Genomic DNA, 22,580 nt, shown 5'->3' with positions numbered 1-22,580 from the left:
ATTTAATACACGGGTCCAAAATGACCCGCTAACACTTCAGATGGCAGCAGAAAGCTAACACCAGAGGAAGGTTAAGGATAATTTAAATAGGCTGTTTAGCTCAGATTTCAAGAAGTGATTGTCATTTAGTCTATTTTTTATTTAGTATAGATTTCCTACAGAAAATAGGAATAACTTACAGATTGATTGAATAATGTTGTGAATATCTCTGCTGTATATTGACATGTAAGTTCGTGCATTTCTGTGTATCTATATGAAAAGCATTTTCCGGCCCCTGACATGGATTGTCCTCTCTCTTCATTTTCTTCTTCAAACCCCAACAATTCCACCTCTTTCATGTATATTACCCGTCTTACCTCCAAACACCATGTCACACACACAAAAACAATGTCCAGTTACTGTCTGCCCAAATCACCCTTCCCCATCCAAACAAATTGTTCCGGGAGGCTAAGGGTGGGTGGAGGGGTGGGTATGATGAAGGGAGAGTACAAATGCATGGAAAACCCTAAGCCCTTATAGTCCCAGTGCACTGAGGCAATGACAGCCAGCTATGCTTTGCTCTGCTTCACCTGTTATCTGTCCATCACCGTATTATGTTGTAGTGTACTGTGCCGAGAGCTCTCAGCTCACACACTATCAGGACTCTACGTCAAAATAACAACCACAACTTCACTAGTAAAAAACCAACTATGATTAATACTTTTAAATCCCCAACAGCTGTCGGGTAAAACTACTGCAAACTTTAGCTCCAGCCTAACAGAGTACAAACTACAGAGTGTGAACTACATTTCTGTTGTAATTCATCAAGCAAATGTGTGCAAGGTGTTTTACCGAAACCTACTTTTCCCATTGTACTTTATTATTATTATTTATTATTATGAAATATTAAATATAGCATTTATTATTGAGTAGTTTTAAAAAAATGAAAATGCCAAAAATCTTTGTAGCTAAAACTTTTCTTTTACATACATTACAAGTTATTGTTTGTCTCTAAACTTGCTACCACACACACGCATCTGCGCGCGCACACACACACACACACACACACACACACACACACACACTCACACACACACACACACACACACACACACACACACACACACACAGTCCCCTGCTCCAGCTGTGTTTTAAGAAGTCAAGGCCAGACCGGTAATCTGACTGGGACAGAAGTTACTGGATCTGTATCCATTACAGGATGTCATACTGAAATGACCTTTTGGAAGTAATTTCAAAATTACTTTTATTTCTCAAAACAGAGAGCTGTGTCAAATATTGCATATCAGGGGCACATATTTATGACATTGCTTTGTCACTTAACCCCTCTATCCTCAATATCTGCCACCACATTGGCCTTTCGGGTCCCACCTTGTTAACCCTCACCCGTTCACAAACTCCCAGGGGCAGACCACGATTTGTGGCCCCTGCTGTGTTGAAGAAAAGATTTCAGACATCACACAGAGAACACCAAAAAGGCTAAATCTAAGATGTGAGTTTACCTCAGGACAACAATTTGTTTTCAACAAACTCTGCGTTTCAGCTTTATAGCCAGCACATCGCTACTTCTGATGAGGTATCAGTTTCCAGCGAGGGAACACAACACATCCTGTCAGGAAGCTTTAAAGCTCTACTAGCAGTTTGGTACAGAGAGTCAGCTCTCACGCCTTCTGTTTCTCTTTTCTGAAAACTGCTGTTTTTGTGTCTGAGTCAGCTGATAGTTATGTCAATAACATTGGGAGAACTAAGTACCCCATGTGAATACTCACCCTTTTTGTCTCTAAATAGACTTAACTGAATGCTTTTGAGGTGATGAAATGCATCAATTTCATTGGCAGGTGACAATGGATGCAAATAGAGCATGCAGATTGTCTGTGTATTACCTCCACGGCTTATTGTTTTCAAAAACTAACAACAGACACAACAGCATTCAACATTAAGAGTCTCCAATATGCCTTTGTTTAGGGGCGGGAACAAAGTTTTGAGGAAATACGTTCTTGTGTAAAAACATCAACTTAGTAAAACCTAAAATGATCAAGCATGTGTTCAGTGACAGAGAGAGAGAGAGAGAGAGAGAGCTATGTAGTACACAGATTTTGTCAAATTTTGGAAAACCAGAAGCAGATTGCTATGAGATGGGACTTGTAGAGTGGTACTGCACATTCTCAGTACTCAGAGAACACAGTGTTAAACAAGACCATGTGTGGATTGATTATTTGACTCAAAAACGCGTGGGTGCTTTATTCTGTTAAAACAAAACCTGAAATTCTGCAGCAAGCAACACAGTCTCATTAGCGGGCAGTGACAAAAGCCAAGCAACTGGCAGAGCTTTGACTGTGAAAACTGATACAGCGGTGCTTATTTCCAGCAAGGACAATGAAATGTAAGCTATCACGCTCACTCCTCACTTCCCAGAACTCACACTGAAGGCTGCAGCCTGGCGTAGGTGGAAGGACAAGAGGATCTGTGTTTGTGTGTGTGTGTGATTTACAAAGCGTGAGTTCCCTATGCTCTCATTTCTCCTTGAAGAATGATGAACACATCGTTCATCACATTGTTTGAGTCAAGGGCCTAGACATGCTGTAGGGAAAACTGTAAGCATGCAGACACAACACGGTAGCTGTCTACTGCCTGTCTAAAACCTGTAATGACTCCAGTTCACCTGTGGCTATAACAGGAAACACTAGCTGGCCAGGGGCCTACCAAGCACCCGTGTGTTGATTTAGAGTGGTGAGGAAGATGGAGAATACAGTGAGGAAAAGAGAAAGTGAGGTACAGATAATCCACACATATGCAAACAGCCGTCTCTACCTGCTAAATCTTCATACAGTTTTTCAGAAATTAAATATTTGTCTGTTGAGTCACAGTTACAGTCACATGATCTAATGCAGGGTAATCAGTCACCTGTGTGTCAACCAATGAATGAGGCTGAATGAGGTTGTTGCCAGAAGGCCTTGGGCACTTTCAACTCTTTGGAACTGGCATTTAAAGTAAGAAATAAATGATAAAAGGTTTGTTTTTCAAATTCACACTCTGGGCATTTTGCTGAGGGCCGGTTTGGTTAGTTAGCTAGAAACCGAAAAAATCCAAGCTGAAATGTGTGCACAAGTTGTTCTTTTTTTATGGGATTTTGAGAATGCTCTTATCTAGTACAAACCATAGCAAAATTCTTACAGTTTAACAGTTTTCTTACTTTTGATTAATTACCTCATAGAGACTGAGTAAAGAGAGTCAGAGCACCTCTAGCAGTAATTTTGGGAAAATGGGCATGAAGGCTAAAGAAATGTTGTGAGTACTCATCTTGTTTCACTAGTCTACAGTTGGCACATTAATGTTACACTGGAATTTAAATGGACTGAAACATTACATATCCCACCTGATACCAAAGCCAAAACTGCACTTATGAGCTGTATTATATGTTCCATTTTCAGCAGTTGCAGCAATACAAAATGTTACATTTTCTGATATAATATGAACTCAATTGGTAGAGGTTCAACTTTATGTCAGTTTTCACATTGGTCTTGTTTGGCAGCTGTTCTGCAGCTTCTTGGACAGAGCATTCTAAGTCTGAAATCTTTTTAATTGTTTGTGTTCATGTGAAATCAGTGTGTGCAGTGCAAAAGCTTACATGTTCATGGTATTCAAAATGCCTGCTATTCCTTTGAAGGATTGGTTTTAAATGATAATACAGCATCTGCAAGCAAATCTAAAGAAACACAGCATGGACTCCATAGGAAAGCCGACTCAGCCTGGGACAATGACAGGAAAGATGGATGAGAAAGAGGGGTGGACATGCAGCCTGAGCTCGCAGGACGACCTCAGCACGTAGCGCACTGAGTATGAGGTATGATCCTTTGCTGGCTTAACATCAGGGCTCCCAGCTGAAACAATTTCCAATGACTTTAAATAGACCAACAACAAAGAGAGAAAATAAAAAGGGCACAGACACTATCACTCATAAGAAACACTGTCCAACCCTGTATTCTGAAACGAACAGTAATATATTTATAAAAATTCTATCGACTCGACTTTTGGGAATAAAGATAATCTACAAAATGGCTGTGCCATGGTTTAACCTATATGCTGCAAAACAACAGAGGCGCAGGGCCAAACCTTAATGACACACATCACGGCACATAACAGACTGATAAATCCGACACGTTCACTCGCCAACACCTCGCCAATCACACTCCAGATACCAAACATGGTCAAAGACAAAGCGGCTGATGGAGCTGACGGTAACAATGTCCGCCTGTGACAATACACTGTATCTCTCTGTCTGTTTGAAGGAAACGGCCAACAAACTGTGATTGAAGATATGAAACTGCATGTCAAAGCAATTGTAGAACTTCTAAATTTGTGTGAAATGGAAAGTGATCACATAATCAATAATAAAACACATTTGTGCTATAATAGTGTACTTCTTGTCTTAAATTCATTGTTATCAGTCAAACAAAAAAGCAAAACCCGAGAGCTTGCACTACAAAAATCCTGTAATTTAACGATTGGAAAATAAAATGAAAAAGACTGTATATCAGCTGAGACTTTTTTGAGCCGCTTGCCTTAACTAAATCCTACACATGCTGCTGTGATGCAGACACTTAGCATCAAACATGACTCATTTCCAGATGTAAAGCATCATATGGCTTACATGTCTTCTGTTGAGGATCATGTCTACATCAGTTGCAAGGTTTTGGAGCATCGTCATTACAAGTACCTTAAAGACTTCCGACACTGCAGAGCACAGATTTAGGATGCAACTTTTTTTAAAGTTACACACACGTATCCACACTACATACAAGACTCAAGGTGTGAAACACACAGTTGAGAGAACAAAAACACCACAACTGTTTGTAGTAAGGAGAAGAAGAACTTACAACAACAGAAGTTTTCAAAGTATATAAAGCAAATCAGTTGGGTCAGAGAAACTTCACAGCAAAACTAAACAAAAACAGCCCCAATGTTGAGAAGTAGAAAAAGCTTTGCAGTAACTCACCGTGTGCTTGTGTGTGAAGAGAGAACAGTCCAAGCAACAGCAGAGGACACCGGCTCCAGAGACAGAGAGAGAGACAGCGCTCCAGCCTTTCTCTCTGCACTGGCATGGTAGAGTCTGCCGCTTTGCTCCCCTCTTCTCCTCTCTTCAATACACTCCACACGACAGGGTCCGCCACTCACCCACTGCCTATCTCTGAGTGTGTGTATGTATGTGCCAGAGAGAGAGAGAGAGAGAGAGAGAGAGAGAGAGAGGTGGGAGGGGGAGTACAGGGCATGCAAGCTCCTGTGTAAGTGTGTGTGTGTGTGTGTGTGTGTGTGTGTGTGTGTGTGTGTGGGTGTGTGTGTGTCCACCACAACGTGAGAAAGTCCACACCACACAAAACACACCAGTGGCGGCGGCAGCAGTTGCAGTTGATTGTCCTCCAACCCAGTCTGACAGTAGCAGCCCAGCTGAGAGAGAGGTGGGGAGAGAGAGAGAGAGAGAGAGAGAGAGAGAGAGAGAGAGAGAGAGAGAGGGGCAAAAAGGGGGAGTTTACTTCACTTGCCTAGTAGGGAGGGCTGAACCGCTCACACACGCACACGCACAATGTGGGAGGACATGGGTGGAGAGAAAACGGGGGCAGGGAGCAGACAGGAGCAAGATGGAGTTTAGTAAAACGTAGGAGGAGGGTGAAGAGGATGTTGAAAACAAGCAGCAGGATCTGTGGGATTCAGCGCCTTTAACAGCTTGCAAATGATCCTTTCCACTTTTCATTTTCTGCATGAATCCTTTGAACAAGGTGAAAGTGGAATGAATAGTCGGTTGAAGCTATAGACTACAAAGATAGTGTAGCAGGAGTTACATCGGAGATGATAGATTGAAAAATCATTGTGTAGAATATAAACCATTTAAACTACAGTTCCATCATCTTTTTACACATCACAGAAACATCAATCAACTTACTTTTCATTATGATAATGGGTCCTGATTTTTGTGTGCATAGTCTAACTCTAGATATTGGAATATGTAATGTATCAGGTGCTCTTGTCCAGAGTAACAGCCACCAGTGTGGACACTGTCACTACTACCCTGCATGCTTCCACCAGTAGCCCAAGTGGCAAAGTAAGTACTAGCAAGGGCCTACTTTAGGTGTGCCAAACCTGAGTGGCTTTCAATTGTTTCTTTTGTTACATGAGAAGACTGAATTTACACCATACGTAAATATGTGCATATGTCTCATAATCGGAAGAGGCCAATGGAAAATAATGTTTTATAACTCCATAGCCAAAACAATTTTTCTTGATTGAGAAGACATAAAAACATCTTTCTTTACTTAGTACATCTTTTTCTTCATACAGTTTAAACACGAGATAGCGGTGTTTGGACAGAATACAACAAATGAATTTACCAAAAAGACACCTGGATTCAGGAAAACCTCTGACAAAACATGTATTCATGCGGTAATGTGCTGTTAGAAAATCAGGTAGCTGTAAAAGGAACTCTAAAGAAGCTGTTAGAGATCCTATCATCCTAGCCTGGCGCTTTTATACTAATAAATAAATGGGTTGAGACACTCTAATAGACCATTTCCTCTTCAGAGCTATCCTCTTGCCTGTAAGGCATTTACTGTGTGTATGTGTGTGTGTGTGTGTAAGAGTGTGACTGTGAGTGAGTAAGTGTGTGCTTTTAGTACAAAAGTCTCGTTTGTAGCCGCCGCTCTTCTTTGCACTTCTTTTCTTTCTCACACTCGTTCATGTTGTTCATTAGTGACAAACAATAGGCAGCCTGGGTCCCTCGCTCCTCGATGAAAGAAAAAATCACTTCATAAATAAACAGTCCTGCCCTATTCTTCTTCTGTCTCCCCTTCTCCCCTCCTGTCAGAAGCCCCTTTCCCACACAAACCTCAACACAGTAGCTGACCTTCCTGTTAGTAAAGATGCTCTGGTAGCTTTACATTTAAGCTAGTGATATTTAGGATTTACAATGATTATGCATGATGGTTTTATGTAGCCACAAACCCAACCCGATCTGTTTTGTCGATGGAAATGAATTCATAAATATCAAGCACTGTAAATCCTTCTGGCAATTTAGCCCTAATTTACACACTCTCGTAACTTCAGAACTATTTGATTCTGTGGTGCCCATATTTTCCAAATTGCCACTAGCTGTGCTGCCACCTGTGCTGAGAAGAAAAACCTAATGTAACTGTAGAAAAAAGAATACAATTATCTGTTTAGGAGACCTTCTGGGCTGTATGTTGCTTTTGAATTATGAAAAATGTGAAATCACAAAGCGGTCTCCTTTATCATTCCTGTAAAAAAAAAATCTTTACCCACTAACTTAGCTGCCCCCCCTCCACCTTTCGCTCCTTTTCCCACTCCCCTCCTCCAGTGAACCAGAATGTCATTTCAAGCATGTCTAACCACAGGGGGCCTTTTTAAAACTGTGACAGCATTTGCCCCCGATCGCCACTAGCTGTGAAGTGTGTGTGTTTGTGTGTATGTGAGAGAGCGAGAGTGTGTGTGTGTGTGTGTGTGTATGTGAGAGAGCGAGAGTGTGTGTGTGTGTGTGTGTGTGTGTGAGAGAGAGAGTATTGTGATTCGCTGGAGGACATGATATGATATGCAGATTGAGGATGACCCCTTTTAAAACAGTTACTTTAAGGTATTTTAGGCTGGTGACACACACACACACACACGCACACACACACACTATTCTTCCAGCATGTCACCCTCATGCGGGGGGATATGATGAATGGCTGAGACTGTCACAAGCAAAGGATGAGCAGTAAAACTAAAAAAGAAAGAAGAGTAAAGAAAAGGCTGCTGACATGAAAAACAAAAGGAAAGATCTGAGAAGGATGATGTTGTCTTAGATGGTTTTAAGGAGAGATTTCTGAAGGATTGAGATGAATGGAGGTTGGTAACGTATTGTGGAGAAGTTAAAGAGTCGGGAGAAAAGATGCCTGGGAAGGGGAGGATAGGGTGATGGACAGTAGGGCTCAGAGAGAGATAAAAGAAGGACATAGTCATAAAAATGCAACATTTCTATTTTAGATCAAAAATAAAGTTTCCAAAACATTTGAATCTGAAAACAGCTTCTGTTTTATATATGCTGGTAGTCATGATCCATTTCCACATTCAGATGATGTGTCTCAGCTAGTGCTTGGGGTCAATATGCTCTCAACTCAGCATTCACTCTCACATCCTTTTTGACAGGCTGTCATAACACAACATCTTCCCCACGTCAGCAGCTTTCAGCGTCAACCCTTGAAAGAACGTCGACTTTTCTTTCAGAATGCTTAATGTTGCCGTGGCTGTAGAAATGTCAAAACACATTCACTTTCTGATTTCTCAAATTACAATGCAAATGGGACATGCTGTTTATGAGTAGTGCTTGCTCCCGGTACATTTTTCTATTTCCGATTTCTTACTAATGTATCTTCCTTGTGAATTTGAAAGGGAAGTGTCGCATGCTGGACAAAGTGTCGGCTCCAGTGTCTCGCTGCTAGTGGAAAGCAGTAACCTGCCATATGCTGAAGAGCTACTTCTACAGTATATTAAGGTCAAATTCCACCAATGCCAAGCACGCTGGGAGCAGACATTTCATTTTCCAAATGTTTCTCTTCTCATCCTTACTGTAATCTGCTGAAGCACTGCAGTTCGGAAACCACAACATTTTTCACAGCATTGGAAGTCAAACCATTGGCTTAGCCAGGTTGCAGGATTTATACTGACGTCACTTTAATCATTTGTTAAGGACATTTTATGGTTGTTCGGAGGTTCCATGCAAAGCTTTCGTCATAGCATATGTAAATTGGCTGGTGTGTGCGTTGTGTGTGTGTGTGTGAATGTTTGCTAAAGCAAGGGAGATGTGAGAGAGTGACGGCAATTAGCTTTGGAATGAGTACCCTCTCTATTTATTTATTTGATTAGGACAATACACATTATTCAACATTTCTGTAAATGCACCAGTATTAGCCAATCAGTGTTTTCAACTCTAGTCCTACCTAGCATGAACCTTTTAATGGTGGTAAGAAACCGGAGAACCTGGAGGAAACCCACGCAAACACGGGGATGACATACAAAAACAGAAAGGCCCGGAACGACCTGGATTCAAACCAAGAACCTTCTTGCTGTAACGGGTAGTGCTAACCACCATGCTGCCTAAAGCCATCTACTACTAGAAACAAAGTGTCTCCCTTGTTCTTGCAGCCCACGGTGGGAAATCTGAAGAAGGAAAAGTTAACCCTCTCCTTGATTTTTATGTTGTTTATGCAAAAGGTGAACCAGAAAATGAGTTGGGGGGAAATGCAATGCTACCAAGTCGCGGTCAAGCGACGTGCGTAGTTACATTTTTCAAGAGGTGAACATTAGGCTACGGCGTAGGGTCCGGCGTAGACGCGGAGGGGTCTGCGAGGGTCCACCGCTCAACCATAAAACGGCCATTAGGCTCAGTCAGACTCCTCCGTCGCTCTCCAGTAAAAAACATCTATCTGCAAATTTGGATATTAATTGTTCTTTATTGGTTCATAAAATGTTCGTAACATGTTTTCTTAGTCAACTCCACAGATTTTTTAGACATTGATATCTGTTAACAGGTTCTGGGGAATACTACTGCATATGTGTGAAAAGTTGTATAAACCCCTTTGTGACTCCAGAGGAAGCTGTGCAAGGTCTGATAATTTCACTTGAGGCAGGGTTGGTTGAGGCTGAAGACTAAAATTTTGAAAAATGATAAAAATCTGTTGGCATGGAGTTAGAAAGAAGTGAGTTTACCAGACTTCTGCAGCCCACTCCTCACCTCAGCTTGAGTTTGGAGTAGCTGTTATTAGCATAAGGGAGCATTCTGACTGAAGAATGTCATCTGGCAATTTGCCGCAGGGTTTTGCAGCAGTGGGAGTGTCACTTAAATGGGAGTTTGACAATGTTATAGAAGTAACATGCTAAATCGGAGGAGTACTATTTTAAGTTGATACTTTAATACAATATGAGATAATAAGGACTTTTTCTGCTGTCAAATGAAACCGCTGTTCCTTCAACAGTCAGCTATTCAAAATATGACAAATAACAAGCACATGCATTTCACACCGTTGTGTTTATTGTGAAAAACCACACAACAAGTCTTTGTGGTTACATGGATTTGTCATTACCAAAGACGTATAAATGGACTTGGCATATTTGTGCTTTAACATCCAAACACATTTGTTATTCAAATACATCATCTCCGCTTTGGGATGTCATCTGTGCCTGAGGATTTAACGACCACCTTACCTTTTCCTGGTTCACTTTTAGCAGCATTTATCCCTTCATTTGATGTGTGAATTGACTAACAGACAGGGGATTAACTACATTTTAGGGAAACACCTCTGCGCCGCAGCAGCACATCTGCTAATCCCCAGCAATTCACTTCAGCGTGTCTTTAAACTAACAAGAAATTTAACATAATCTGCTTTAAGCCTGCCTATTCACCCCTATTCACTGGAGCATTTACATAGCAATCCTTTCTGCCTCAATGGTCTATGGAGAGAGAGAGAGAGAGAGAGAGAGAGAGAGACAGACAGACAATGAAAGAATGAGAGAACATGTGCAGGAGGTTGTAGGTTGTAGGTGTGTGTGAGAGTATAGTTCCTCTTCCTATTACAGTCTATTTGTACTTTCTTCTCTTCTCTGTCTCAGGGAGACATATACAGTGGAGAAGTAGTATTGTTTTGTTTTGTTCCACAAATAAATAAAAAAATTTGAATATGCGTTGCCAAATAGACTACAAAAATCATGTTTGTCCTGCAAAAAATGTAAAATAGTGGAAAGTTGTTAGGAGGGAGTTTGAAGGTGTTACAGATTTATTGACGGAGGCAAGTAGGGAGTGTGTGAAAAACTGGTCAGAGGAATGTGTGAGGGGTGGAGTGGAGAAGCAGAAAAGCGTGATGATGAAGGATGGAGTGAAGGGGCTGCCTATGAACAGTGTTAAACCTTTTCACCCCGGCTCGTTGCAAAACAACAACTTCAGCCTAATGTGACTGTGGCCCACCTAAACCTATTCCTGTCAGAAACACACACACACAACTCATCAAACCAACAAAAGAAGGGATAACGCGTAGATTAAGGAAGTGGCATGATGATGATAAGAGGCGACAGAAAAGAAGTCTATAATGTCAAACTCTGAACTCAATTCTGATGAATTCTTGATTGACCTTAGCAAAAAAAAGCACTTCACACCACTGCTAACCCTTTCTCACAGACAAATCAATATGAAAGTCAACAGAGTTGTGATGAAAAGATAAATTATACACACAAGAAGGAATGAAGAAGCAGGAAGATATAAGAAAAAAAAACACTTGTTCCTTAACTTATTACTTGGAGAAAAAAAATGCTGTGTCGTTCTTTAAGCATGATAAGTAAGTATACATGGCCTGCATTATAAAATTACCACACGTTAAATTAATATCAAACTGACATTTTGTGGTACCCCAATCAGTGCAATTTGAAATCCAAAAGTGCCGCACAAAAAACTTCTAAGTTTTAATACTTAGTCAACTCAATGTACTCTCTCTCACATATGTGTATACGTACGTTTCAAGGCCTCTTCAAATCTAATCACCTCACACATTAATTAAAAATAAAGATGTTTTCTTTTCGTTTTCTTTCTTTTATTCTCTATTGTTTAGAAACGTACACATATCTACATACCTATACAATTACATGTAAACATCACCTTCATAAAGACGGGTTGCAAACACATCTCTTTGCCCATGAAACATGAGCTATCCATTTGAAGTTACTGTGACTAGTATCACACACACACACACACACACACACACACACACACACAGACACAGAGCGGTAGGTGTCAAGCCTTTTAAACTTAACGAAGACCTAATGATAGACTGGGAATGGCTTTTACAGCTTGTTATTGTCATTGTGAAACCAGTCACTGTATCACTTTACAACCACCATAAACTCCTTGACAGGGAAAGGTGTGGTTAGGGTGAGGTACTACAAAACTGAGAATGAGCATCAGAAAGCCACCTCTGTAATCATGATATCATAAATATTTCTTGTATTCTTAATTGCTTTACTGTATGTCTAAAATGAAGGACTGAGTTTCCCTTCAAGCCATCTAGCGAATACAATGTTTTCATTCGGATTTCAATGGGATTGGTATCCTGTTACTTTTCTCTAAGGCACAGACACGGTAAAGAAAAACCACAAATTAAAGGCTCAAATATACTTTCAGTCTTTGTAGTGTCATCAATAAATTATGAGGGTATGTATATCAAATCAAGTGTAGTCAGAACAAGAGATGGCTGGATAAATAATATACTTTGTAAGGAGAAAGTGATATACGCCGTGTTTTTCAGTCTTGAAGAAGCCAAGTCTATTTGGCCCCCTGTGAAGAGCAGGGGACACTGCCGTTGAAGAAGGAACTGAATGGCCAAAAGGGTGGAATGTTGAAAACGTCCCGTTAAGGTAACAGAATTGTTTGCAGAAGACAGAAGAGTTGTGTGACAGCTACTTCTGAGTAGGAGCTGACAGAGAGTGCAAGATGTCCCACCTGCTCTGTGGGATCTTTGTCTGCCTTCTTTTCTGATTCATAAATCTGCAACAGATTACCAAATAACTTAGGATCACGATCAACAGCCACCCACTAACATGTATTAGCCAACCCACAAAGATCGGCCCTCACTTCTGTTTCCATCTGGCACACAAAATATCGGACACATGCACTGACATATGGAATAAAGTATATTATTTTTTTTTTTAATGGGTTCAGGTTGGTCTGCTGTACTCCGAAATTCCACCATGCGCAGAAGTGACCCTTGCTGCACCGCTGTTTTGCACCATACCACACAGGGAGCGTCTTGCGAGGGTGTTAGAAGCGAAGCGGCTTGCCGGCCCGACCGTCACCGAAAGCTCTCTACAAGTTCTTGAAAGAACAATCATGTGTGTATTAGCTAGTTGATAGCTTGATAAACACATCCCTAATGCGATGTGTTTATCAAAAGTACTAATGCCAGTAATAGAGGCACTATTCATGAATGAAAAATGATTCTTAACAGCTAAAGCAAATACCACAGGAGGGGGTAAAAGGTTGGTTTTGGGAAATGTAAAAAAAGATGGTTTGAAAACGGTGATGCAGAAGTAATAACGCTGAGGGAAACACTGCATTGGCTGAGTTTGGGTATTTAAATCTCTATCAGTTGATAAAAAGTAGGATCACTAAAATGTGCATCCCTAACACTTACTACTGTCTTTGAAGGTATAACAAATTATCATAAAAGTGCGAGTAATATGTTTCTGACCTCTTGCACGGGGCCGTGCACAGACATTTGGAGGGGCCATTGCTCTAATCTGGAAAACAAAGCAGCCTCCTTTTTCCTACTAGGGGTGGGAATGTCTGGGCACCTCATGGTTAGATTCTAAACCGATTATTGATGCATCTTGATGCAACAATTTTTTATGTACACTCCCATGCGTGATTAAAAAAATATGTACTTATAAATGTATTTATAAATGAGTTTGTTAGATTTTCACATATACAGTATTTGTCACACACACGTTTTAATGAAATGTTTTGACTACTAATGCTTTTATTTTGTAGTCATTCCCTGTTTAAGCCTTAAACGTGCTTGTGAAAGTCACCGTCTCTCACAGTAATCTTCCATGTCAGAGGCTCAGTCATGATTGAAGGTAGAGATTTTCTTTTTTTATACGAATTGATTCTTAACTTATCAGAATTGGGTATCGAATCGTTCTAGAGAGAATTGCGATGCATCTAAGAATCGTTTATTTCCCCCACCCCTAGTTCCTACTGTCAATTTAAAATAATTGTAGAAAATGCAGGGTTTGAAACATGCATCAAACACTGTATGGATTGCTATCAAACAATGAGAAGCAGTAAAGGAGGAAGCTTACTATTTCTGAACTCAACGGTATCAAAAAGTTCAACAGGAGTTCAATCAGCTATAGAGGAGGAGGCACATGTCTGTCATGAGGCAAAATAATTGCAAGAGTTCAGAGTTGTTTTGGTTGAGCCATAACTGCAACGGTTTGAGGAAGCAGCCTTTCAAAGAAGTTTAAATAGCAGCTGATGTGTAAAATGTGTACCAAATGATCTAAATTACTTAAAGTTGTTTATGCTAATTCTATTTATGTCAGCTCTTTTGCTTCACATTCTGGGATGCCCTAGGACACTGATTTACAAGAATGGGGTGCTGCCTATTCAAAACATTTTGCCCTGAATAGGTGGTGAGGACCACCTAAAGTGGGAGCTTACGCTAATAAAAGAGCTACACGTGTTCCAAAGGCCAATGACAACTGTTCCTGCAGCCAAGAATAGTGAAGCCCAATAAAACCTTTCTGTCTCTATTGCTTGTCATAGTCACTGTTGGTCTCTCCAGCTCTCTTTCTTTGTCTCACACACTCACACATGCCAAGCACAATGATTAATTATTCTTACGCATGAGTGTTGTGTGTTTAGGATATTTCTTTATGTCATCATATTGAAATATTAATGACGTCTAAAACAAAACAGTTCTGAATGGAAAAAAAAACAATGTATTAACTAACTGACTGTGCAGAAAGAAGCACCAGCAAATTATCTGAAAACATAAGCAGATTAGTTTACAGAAGGATCACTTATTGAATGCAATAATTCAATTATCAGTGAAAGATAGAAGAGTAAAGAGGATTAGAGACAAAAGACAAAAAAGTGAGTCTGGAGAGAAGAGAAGAGAAGAGAAGAGAAGAGAAGAGAAGAGAAGAGAAGAGAAGAGAAGAGAAGAGAAGAGAAGAGAAGAGCAGAGAAGAGAAGAGAAGAGAAGAGACCTGTTATGGTGGCTGTTTAGGGCCAAACAGAGCAAGGTGACACCGGGGGCAGGGGGTTGACCTACAAACCGACGGTAACCTCCACACCTGCATAAACACATGGACACACGCATACAAAGACACGTCCACTAATCCAGACACACAAACATGAACACAGACACTAACTTATTCACACATCGTTGCCCACAACACCAGCTCCTCTAGAGCTGCCAAAAGGTCGCCATTTGACCAACCAATAATACCATCTGTTAGACAAAAAACACTGGAGCTTTGTAATTCTTTCTCATAGACTTTACCAAACAATCATAAATACTGCCAGAGATTTAAATCCCTGTTTACTGACGACTTCAAAGGAGAGCAATGTGAGAGAGGTTAGAGGTGAGGGCCAAAATCAATGGGGGGAGAAGTATGTCATTTCATTAAAACAGACACTCTGCAGCAAAGAATGGAAGATTCATGAAGAAAAAGAAAGATAAATAAAAAGAGAATAGCTATTTCCATTCAATTGTCATGAGAAATGTAAGCAAACTTTTAAAATGTTTCAGGAAAAAAAGTGAAATAGGTGCGTTTCCATCAACTGGATTGGAGCGAATACATGGGCTGCAGCGTAGTTTGGTTGACAAATGACGCTATAGGTTACCATGGAGGTTGTTGCCAGTAGTACTACAGAGTAGAAGTGGAGATTGCTAACCAAAACAAAACAAAACAAGTCACCCTGGTTATCTAACCGCCTCTAACCCATCTACAATACAAAAGAAAAATGGAGATTTTTTCAAGAATTTTGTAAAATTTTCAACTGTTCTTTCATGTCCGTGATTCATGGCCAAGTCTCATGCTGTCCGCGGGATTAGACACCTGAGTTTCAAAAAAAGGCCTGATTGACCTTGTGAGTTAAATGTTCCATACATCAGACCTTATTTGGCAAAGATGTTTCTGTCAGGTTTTTCCATGCTTTTATTCCGTTTTTAATTGATATCAGTGTTTCCGGTTTTATTTTGTAGTAATCACCCGCTCTTATTTCAGGTATCTTGTCTTACGCTGTTTTTCTGCTTTCCTGCTCGTGTGATTACCAGCTCTGCCTCTAATTTGATTCACCTGTTTGTTTTCAGCGTCCCATATCCCAGTGCTTAAATACTCACCATTCCTACTCCCAGTGGCCAGATTGTAGCTGTCGTATGTCACTCTCTCCAGAGTTTTGTTTGTTTCCCTGGTGTTTTTGGACTTTCGCCTTTTTTCCTGACTACGATTATTGTCTGCTTCTGCTGTACCTTCGCCTGCATTGTTCTTGGAACAATAAAAGTACTTAGCTGTGATTTCCTGTCTGAGTGGTGCATTTGAGTCCGCCACTGTACCGTGATAGTTTCCTTATCCCATTTCAACAACTTTTTTTTGACAAAGGCAAAAAACACCACAAGCAAACGTTTCTGCCCAATTGAGAGAGTTGTATGAAATGTAGCCGTTTCCATTCAGTTTTTCTACTGCGATACTTCAAAACACGCAGAAAAATATCTGAATGGAAGCACGACTATTGATGGCAATGTATTTAAAGTTAGTTATTGATGTTAGTATTTTGAATCTATGTAAAGAATACTGAACAGAAATCTATTCCTAAAACCAAAATTCTGTGACGAAATTATTTATCTACATACAAATCTTAAACTCAAACTTGACCTTTGACCCTTATTTGGAAGTTACTGTACTCTGCCGTTGTATTCCATTTTATCACTCATTTGGTTTCTGATCACTAAATCAAATTGTTTCATGATTTTAATGATGACAACTACATAAAATCTAGTCATCATGGCACAGTAATGCTTGGCATACTATAAAGGTAAATATAAAATAATGTAAATGAGAAGTAATTTATTTGTATATGAAGGTCACAAAGTGGCTTTTCAACTCCCATATCACCTACTGTGTTGTATTACCCTATTCAATATTGTTGTGTAAAATTGTAATAAAACAATACTATTTCTCATCCTATGTTTTGGTATAACTGGTATTCCTAATATTGTGGTCAGTGAGTATATAGACCGTAATATTTTCATCAATGTCAATCCAAACTAGATGCGTCTAGGCCTAATACCATATCATTGTACAAATTTACATAATTTATAACTAGTCCTAGGTCAGGGGTCATCAATTACATTTTGCAGAAGGGCCAGAATACAACCAGCATCATCATCAAGAATGAAGACCTGAACATAAACATAAATGAGCGTCATTTTATGCATATTAAGTAGCCACATTGGTTTGTTTTGGTAATATAATAATACATCCATAAATGCTCCAGCATAGAATAGCCAGCAGTTAGGTTTACAAGAATTTGTCCATATTTCAAGATATGTGGCAAACTAAGATAAACACTAGTCAGGTGTGTTTGTGTGTGTGAGTGTGTGTGTGTGTGTGTTTGTGTGTGTGTGTGTTTGTGTGTGTGCAGCACGGGCATAGTTGTGCATAATCCCGTCTATCTTCCAAAATGTAGTGCTTATATCCGAACGAATTGTGCTTGAAGCTGAAGGGCATGTTGTCTGGTTTAGCTGGGTTTTGTGTCCAGTGTGACTTAACGTTAGATCCACACCACAACTAAACATGTGAATAGAGATACATTTACAGGGGGGGGCGGTAGATAGCCTATAATCTGGCTCAAATGAATACGGATGGCCATGTTAACGACCTCATCCACATTGTCAAAATCATTTAGATATTGTGCCATTACACTGAAAATCTTTTCGATAACAGGAGCCTTTTATTTACTGGGGCCACCCAACAACACACTACCTGAATGGCTTTTTCTAGTCTCCCGTTTCAGGCTCCACAACGCTGTCTTTGGGCAAAAAGTCACGATGTGAGATTGATAACAGTCATGCATATACAGACAGTATATCTATGGATTAGCTAGCCTGTGACACTGAAACTCCAGCGAGGCAAAGAGTAACTTCGTTTTGATGGGCGGAAAAACAAAAGCAGAGTACCTTAACTTAATTTTGAACACACAATTTTCTCCCCAAAACAATGCATTTGACTCAAGATATTTGTCCACATTAGAAAGCAGATCTTTATTGTTCCAAAAAATTACACTAACTCGTTTTCGACCAAAATTGTGTTACGGTCTTCAGGCTTTGCACGGCCATTATTTGTTCATTATTTTGATTTATAAGGGTTGACTCTGCAGACAGACTGGGCCGGGACATGCTAGCTTGAGGTGGAAGGAGGCTGTTAGCCACCACCAAAAGAGGAGAAATGCAATTACAGTAATTTTTAAAGTTGTGTTATTTACATGTTGTCTGTTCCTAGCGGCCATATTACGTTAATGTACGACGAGTAACACAATAATTAGTACAGTGCCTCACACTTTTGAAAAAAACTAATCATGGTGTCCCACAGTATAGTTAGGTGCATCTTTCTGACCTCTTGCAGAATGTACAGCTTAAGTTTCTGATGTTAACAAAGCGGGACAGGAAGGAGGGACTACGGGACACAGGGAGAGAGGACAGAAATGGGCAGGAATTGAGTCAGATGGGGGAGGTGATGGGAGCAAAGCGGGGTGTCAGGAAGGGTGGCGGGGGGGCATGTGGGTCTACTAGGGGTGAGTGGCCCAGTGGGATGAGAGCGTGGGGAGTTCATGCCCCCGCCAGGCCCTTTTCGCACTGCATAAACAAAGAGATTACAGTGAGAAGGGGCTCAGCACCGCCAACAAGCAGGGGCACCACACACAGACACACACACACAATCACACGCACACACGCAGACACAGTCACATGCATGTAGGCGTCAGAGACATACATACACACACAATATGAAGACATACTTTCACACACAAACAAGGCAAAATTTGTACAGACATGCAGAAGTGGATGTCATGAACACACAAACACAACATGAACACAATACACTGACACACACTAATGAGAAGCATCACAACATAGTGGCGCCACCTGTCTCCTCTTCACCAATTAATGAGCTCCCCGCTCCCGGGATGCTACAATTGGCAATTAGCAGGGAAAAGAAAGGGGGAGGCATGAAATGAGGGAGAAAAACAGATGAAAGGAGGGGGGAAAGGGTTCAGGAGAAGAGAGAGATTAATAAGAGAGAGGATAAAGGACAGAAAACAGAGAGAAGGGATACAGATAGACTATTGATTTCAAACCTAAGATTTGAATAGACCGTGACAGAAAGGAAAAACCTTAACAGATCCACATTTACCCCGAACAAGTTTGAACCTTTAAGTTACCATGAACCCTCAAATATCTGTACAATTTTACTACCACCATTCCTTTACTATCTTTTACGTAATCTGCAGCCATAACTTTATTTTAAATGTCTGTTTATTGACAAGAAGATACAAAAAGTGGAGTGCAAAAACCAAAAGTTGAGGTTAGTATCCATACTTTCTATCACACAGTTAGCTATTTTGCAATACCTTTTTAAACATTATGTGGATTTCATAAAATGTTGGGGAGGCGGCTTTGTAAGCTTATTTGTATATATGCACATAAATATTGGTGACATCACAATTTCAACCCTAAACCATTTTTACTGGTTTTAAATGTAATCATTAAATGGGAAAATTAATTGTTAAACCCACCATGTGAAGTGTGTGGAGGAAATATGAAATGTGGCAAGATTGTGGCTATTAAATGAGTATTATGGTGAAAAAAAAGCTTGAAAAATAAAGGAAAAAAGGAAGTAGATGTTATTGTGGCTGCTAAAGGTCAGCCTATCCTCATATTACAGTGAAGCGCTTTGTTTTTTATTGTGCCAGCCTGTATACTTCTGTCTCCTGTTTGTGTTTATATGTCCACCTATCACAATCTCTCTGTCTCTTTCATTCTGTCATTCAATCTGTGTTTCCTGTTCCTCTTTCTTAAATACACACACACACACACACACACACACACACACACACACACACACACACACACACACACACACACACACACACACACACACACACACTCTCTCTCTTTTGTTTGCCACCTGATAACAGGCAGTCATTCATCCCGCCTCTCGACCCCCATGACCTCTGAACCCTAAGACCTAAATACGGAACAAGAACTGAGAAACTGGTCACGCATTGGCTGACAGTGATTACTCGCACAGACACACTCACACACAAAAGCAACGGAGGTCTACTTTTTCTAACTTTAATAGGAAAACCATACTACACTCTTGTAAAACTATCAAAGAAAAGAAAAAAGTCTCATTACAGACACTGCAAGAATAGAGATAAAAAAAGGAGCGAACAGCTGCTTCTGGTGGGTTTGCTAAATTGAGATTTAATGTCTGTAATGTGCAACTCTGTTTAAGGAACAATGTAAAATACTAATATAGTAATAGCATTATTTCTCTGTTATTTATTCAGTTAAATGTTTGACTTTGATATTTTACTAGTTTAGTTAGGCTATGGGAAGAAGTGTAGTGAGTTCTACACTAACTTTGTGTCAACTTTGTGCTAAGCAAGTGTTTGATTTAAGGAAGAAAAGAAATGGTCTTCACCTTTTCTGTAGGCATTCAAAAATATGCAGATGCACATTTTTGGCATGGTTACTATGTGTTGGGGTAAAATTATTATCTTTTTGCATGTTAGGCATGCTTTCCTAACTTGCTTTTGGTAACTGCGTACGTACCCCACTGAGTTTCATTCCTTTAACAATTAAAAATTATTATATAAGTGGTTAATATTGACTGTAGGTACTGGAGTAGTTACTAGTTAGTTTGAAAAGTAACTTCCACTGACAACAAGGAATACACACTACACACACGTGCATGCTCACACACACAAACACACCACGACACAAAATAAGAAAGGCAGAAGCAGTCATTTAAATCCCACATGCACTCCTACCATGTCCACAGACACACACACAGCACAGGTGTGGGGTCGGTGTCAGGGTCAGTAGCCTCGGTCCAGCTCCCAAATATAGAGCATTCACTATTCAGGGATCCTTAACTTCACTGCAGGTACTTGTACTCGTATTCCCACCATGGACCCTTTATGTACTTAGAGAAACAGACATACCTAACACACAAAACATGCATTCATTCATGCATACACTCCCACTCTGACCACTCCAGTACAAGTATTCACACTCATACATACATATATGTAAATGAATATATGTGGACAAATATGTGGACAAAATACCCACTGCATTACCCTAACACGTCATTATGATGATCCTCTTATTCTGTTTTTCCTTCTTTCCTGACTCCCACCATATCCCTCTCTTGTTCTCTTGGAAGACACTATTCACAGTGTCCATTAAGTGTGCAACAGAGGCCCTCCTCTATAGCTGAAACACAAGACTGACTCTCTGACCCCTCAGAATGACCTTTACACTCCAAGCTTACGGGTCTGACACATAGAAACATGCCCATGCGTGTTTTTGTGTGCAGTTGTTGCACATCAAAGCAGCAAACTGATCAGCAGTGGGAGTTTGCATCTGCACTGCCACGTCAACAAATAGGACAAAAAAAGACAATAGGAGTAGATATATACAGTAAATATTAGTTATGTTGTGCCATGCTACATCAAATGGCAGCAAGGAATCCTACAGAGAAACAAATGACTGCAGAAAATCATCTGATCTGAACATCAATCGCACATCTGTTTAACAAACGGCAGAGAGAAAGAGCTCGTTAAATCATGCACTTTGACTAATGAATAACCCTTTCTATGCTTAAACACTCTTTTTTTGGGGAATTATTGTCTTTCTGATAGCTTTAGGATGATAGGAAGGGGGGGGGGATTACACACAGCAAGCGGCAGACATTGCAACACACAATCTAATTTGATTGTCTGTGTGTGTACACAATTGTATGCATTAATTTGAGTGTTTCTCTGTGTTGTTTGTCAGTTCTTCCCCATTCTTATATTACATGCTTTTTGATTGATTTCACATGATGTTGATTTAAGGAGCGTACAGCATTACAACAAATATATTCATTGTATCATTGTAGCTCACTAATGTATAAAACAGGAATATTTTCATAATTACTTTTATAAGGTTTCAATTGTTGATTTCTGTGTCTCAGTGAATCATTCCCAGTCATCATCATGTCATGATCTGGGTGGTCTTCTATACATTCCTGCAGCTGCTGCCTAGTTACAGGCGCCGTTAAAGAATGGTTTAAGAATGGAGAGCCGCGTGGAGGCAATCCCATTCCAAATATTGAGAACAGCGCCTTCAATTTCCACATTATTGTAATCAAAGATAGTAAAAAAAAAAGTTTATTCATTATGCGCCATGTTCAGCCTATGTGTCTAAACCAATAAAAGGTGCCTTTACATTTTTTAAGTTTTAAAATCATTCTAAACTCCTTTTTGAATTTTGAATAAAATAATCCCTTTATGTTGAACAGCTGTTTCATTGCTCTTATTGAAATGATGCTTGGGGTAATCAAGGTTAGGGTTGTAAGAGGAACATGCAGTTAAATTTGTTAAGGTATCAACAACAGCTCAAGTCATTCAATGTAACTCAATCTTGTAATTACTCCCTGAAGAGCACAAAAATAACCTTGATGTGTGTGTGTGTGTGTGTGTGTGTGTTTGTGTGTGTGTGTGTGTGTCTGTGTGTACACGGAGGATAAATGAATGCGTCTGTACTGATTTGTACTAATGAAGTGTGTCCTTCAGATACAGCTGCAAAAATGTTGGCATTTCACCCTAACTCATCTTGACTAATAATTTTCTTTTCTCATCCTGTTCCCGTCTAATTTCTCATACATGGTCTGTGTGTGTGTGTGTGTGTGTGTGTGTGTGTGTGAAGAGGCTGAGG

At 40.0% G+C, this 22,580-nt stretch overlaps 1 protein-coding gene across 2 annotated transcripts in view; it reads right to left on the bottom strand.

The window, feature by feature from the left end:
* bmpr1ba (bone morphogenetic protein receptor, type IBa) overlaps positions 1-22,580 on the bottom strand; it is a 49,724-nt gene that overhangs the window by 20,776 nt on the left and 6,368 nt on the right. The window contains exon 1 of one of the 2 annotated variants that reach the window (XM_034871126.1): positions 4,994-5,442. The exons of the other annotated variant lie outside the window; for it this stretch is intronic. Coding sequence (XP_034727017.1) covers positions 4,994-5,099 — 106 coding nt within the window. The 5' untranslated portion in view covers positions 5,100-5,442. Of the gene's footprint in view, positions 1-4,993; positions 5,443-22,580 lie in introns of those variants that run through there. 2 annotated transcript variants of the gene reach the window in all.

Source organism: Etheostoma cragini, chromosome 5, assembly GCF_013103735.1.
Source record: "Etheostoma cragini isolate CJK2018 chromosome 5, CSU_Ecrag_1.0, whole genome shotgun sequence".
Lineage (NCBI taxonomy): Eukaryota > Metazoa > Chordata > Actinopteri > Perciformes > Percidae > Etheostoma > Etheostoma cragini.
The sequence above is the reverse complement of the archived record's forward strand: the minus strand, read 5'-3'. Positions and strand labels throughout refer to the sequence as shown.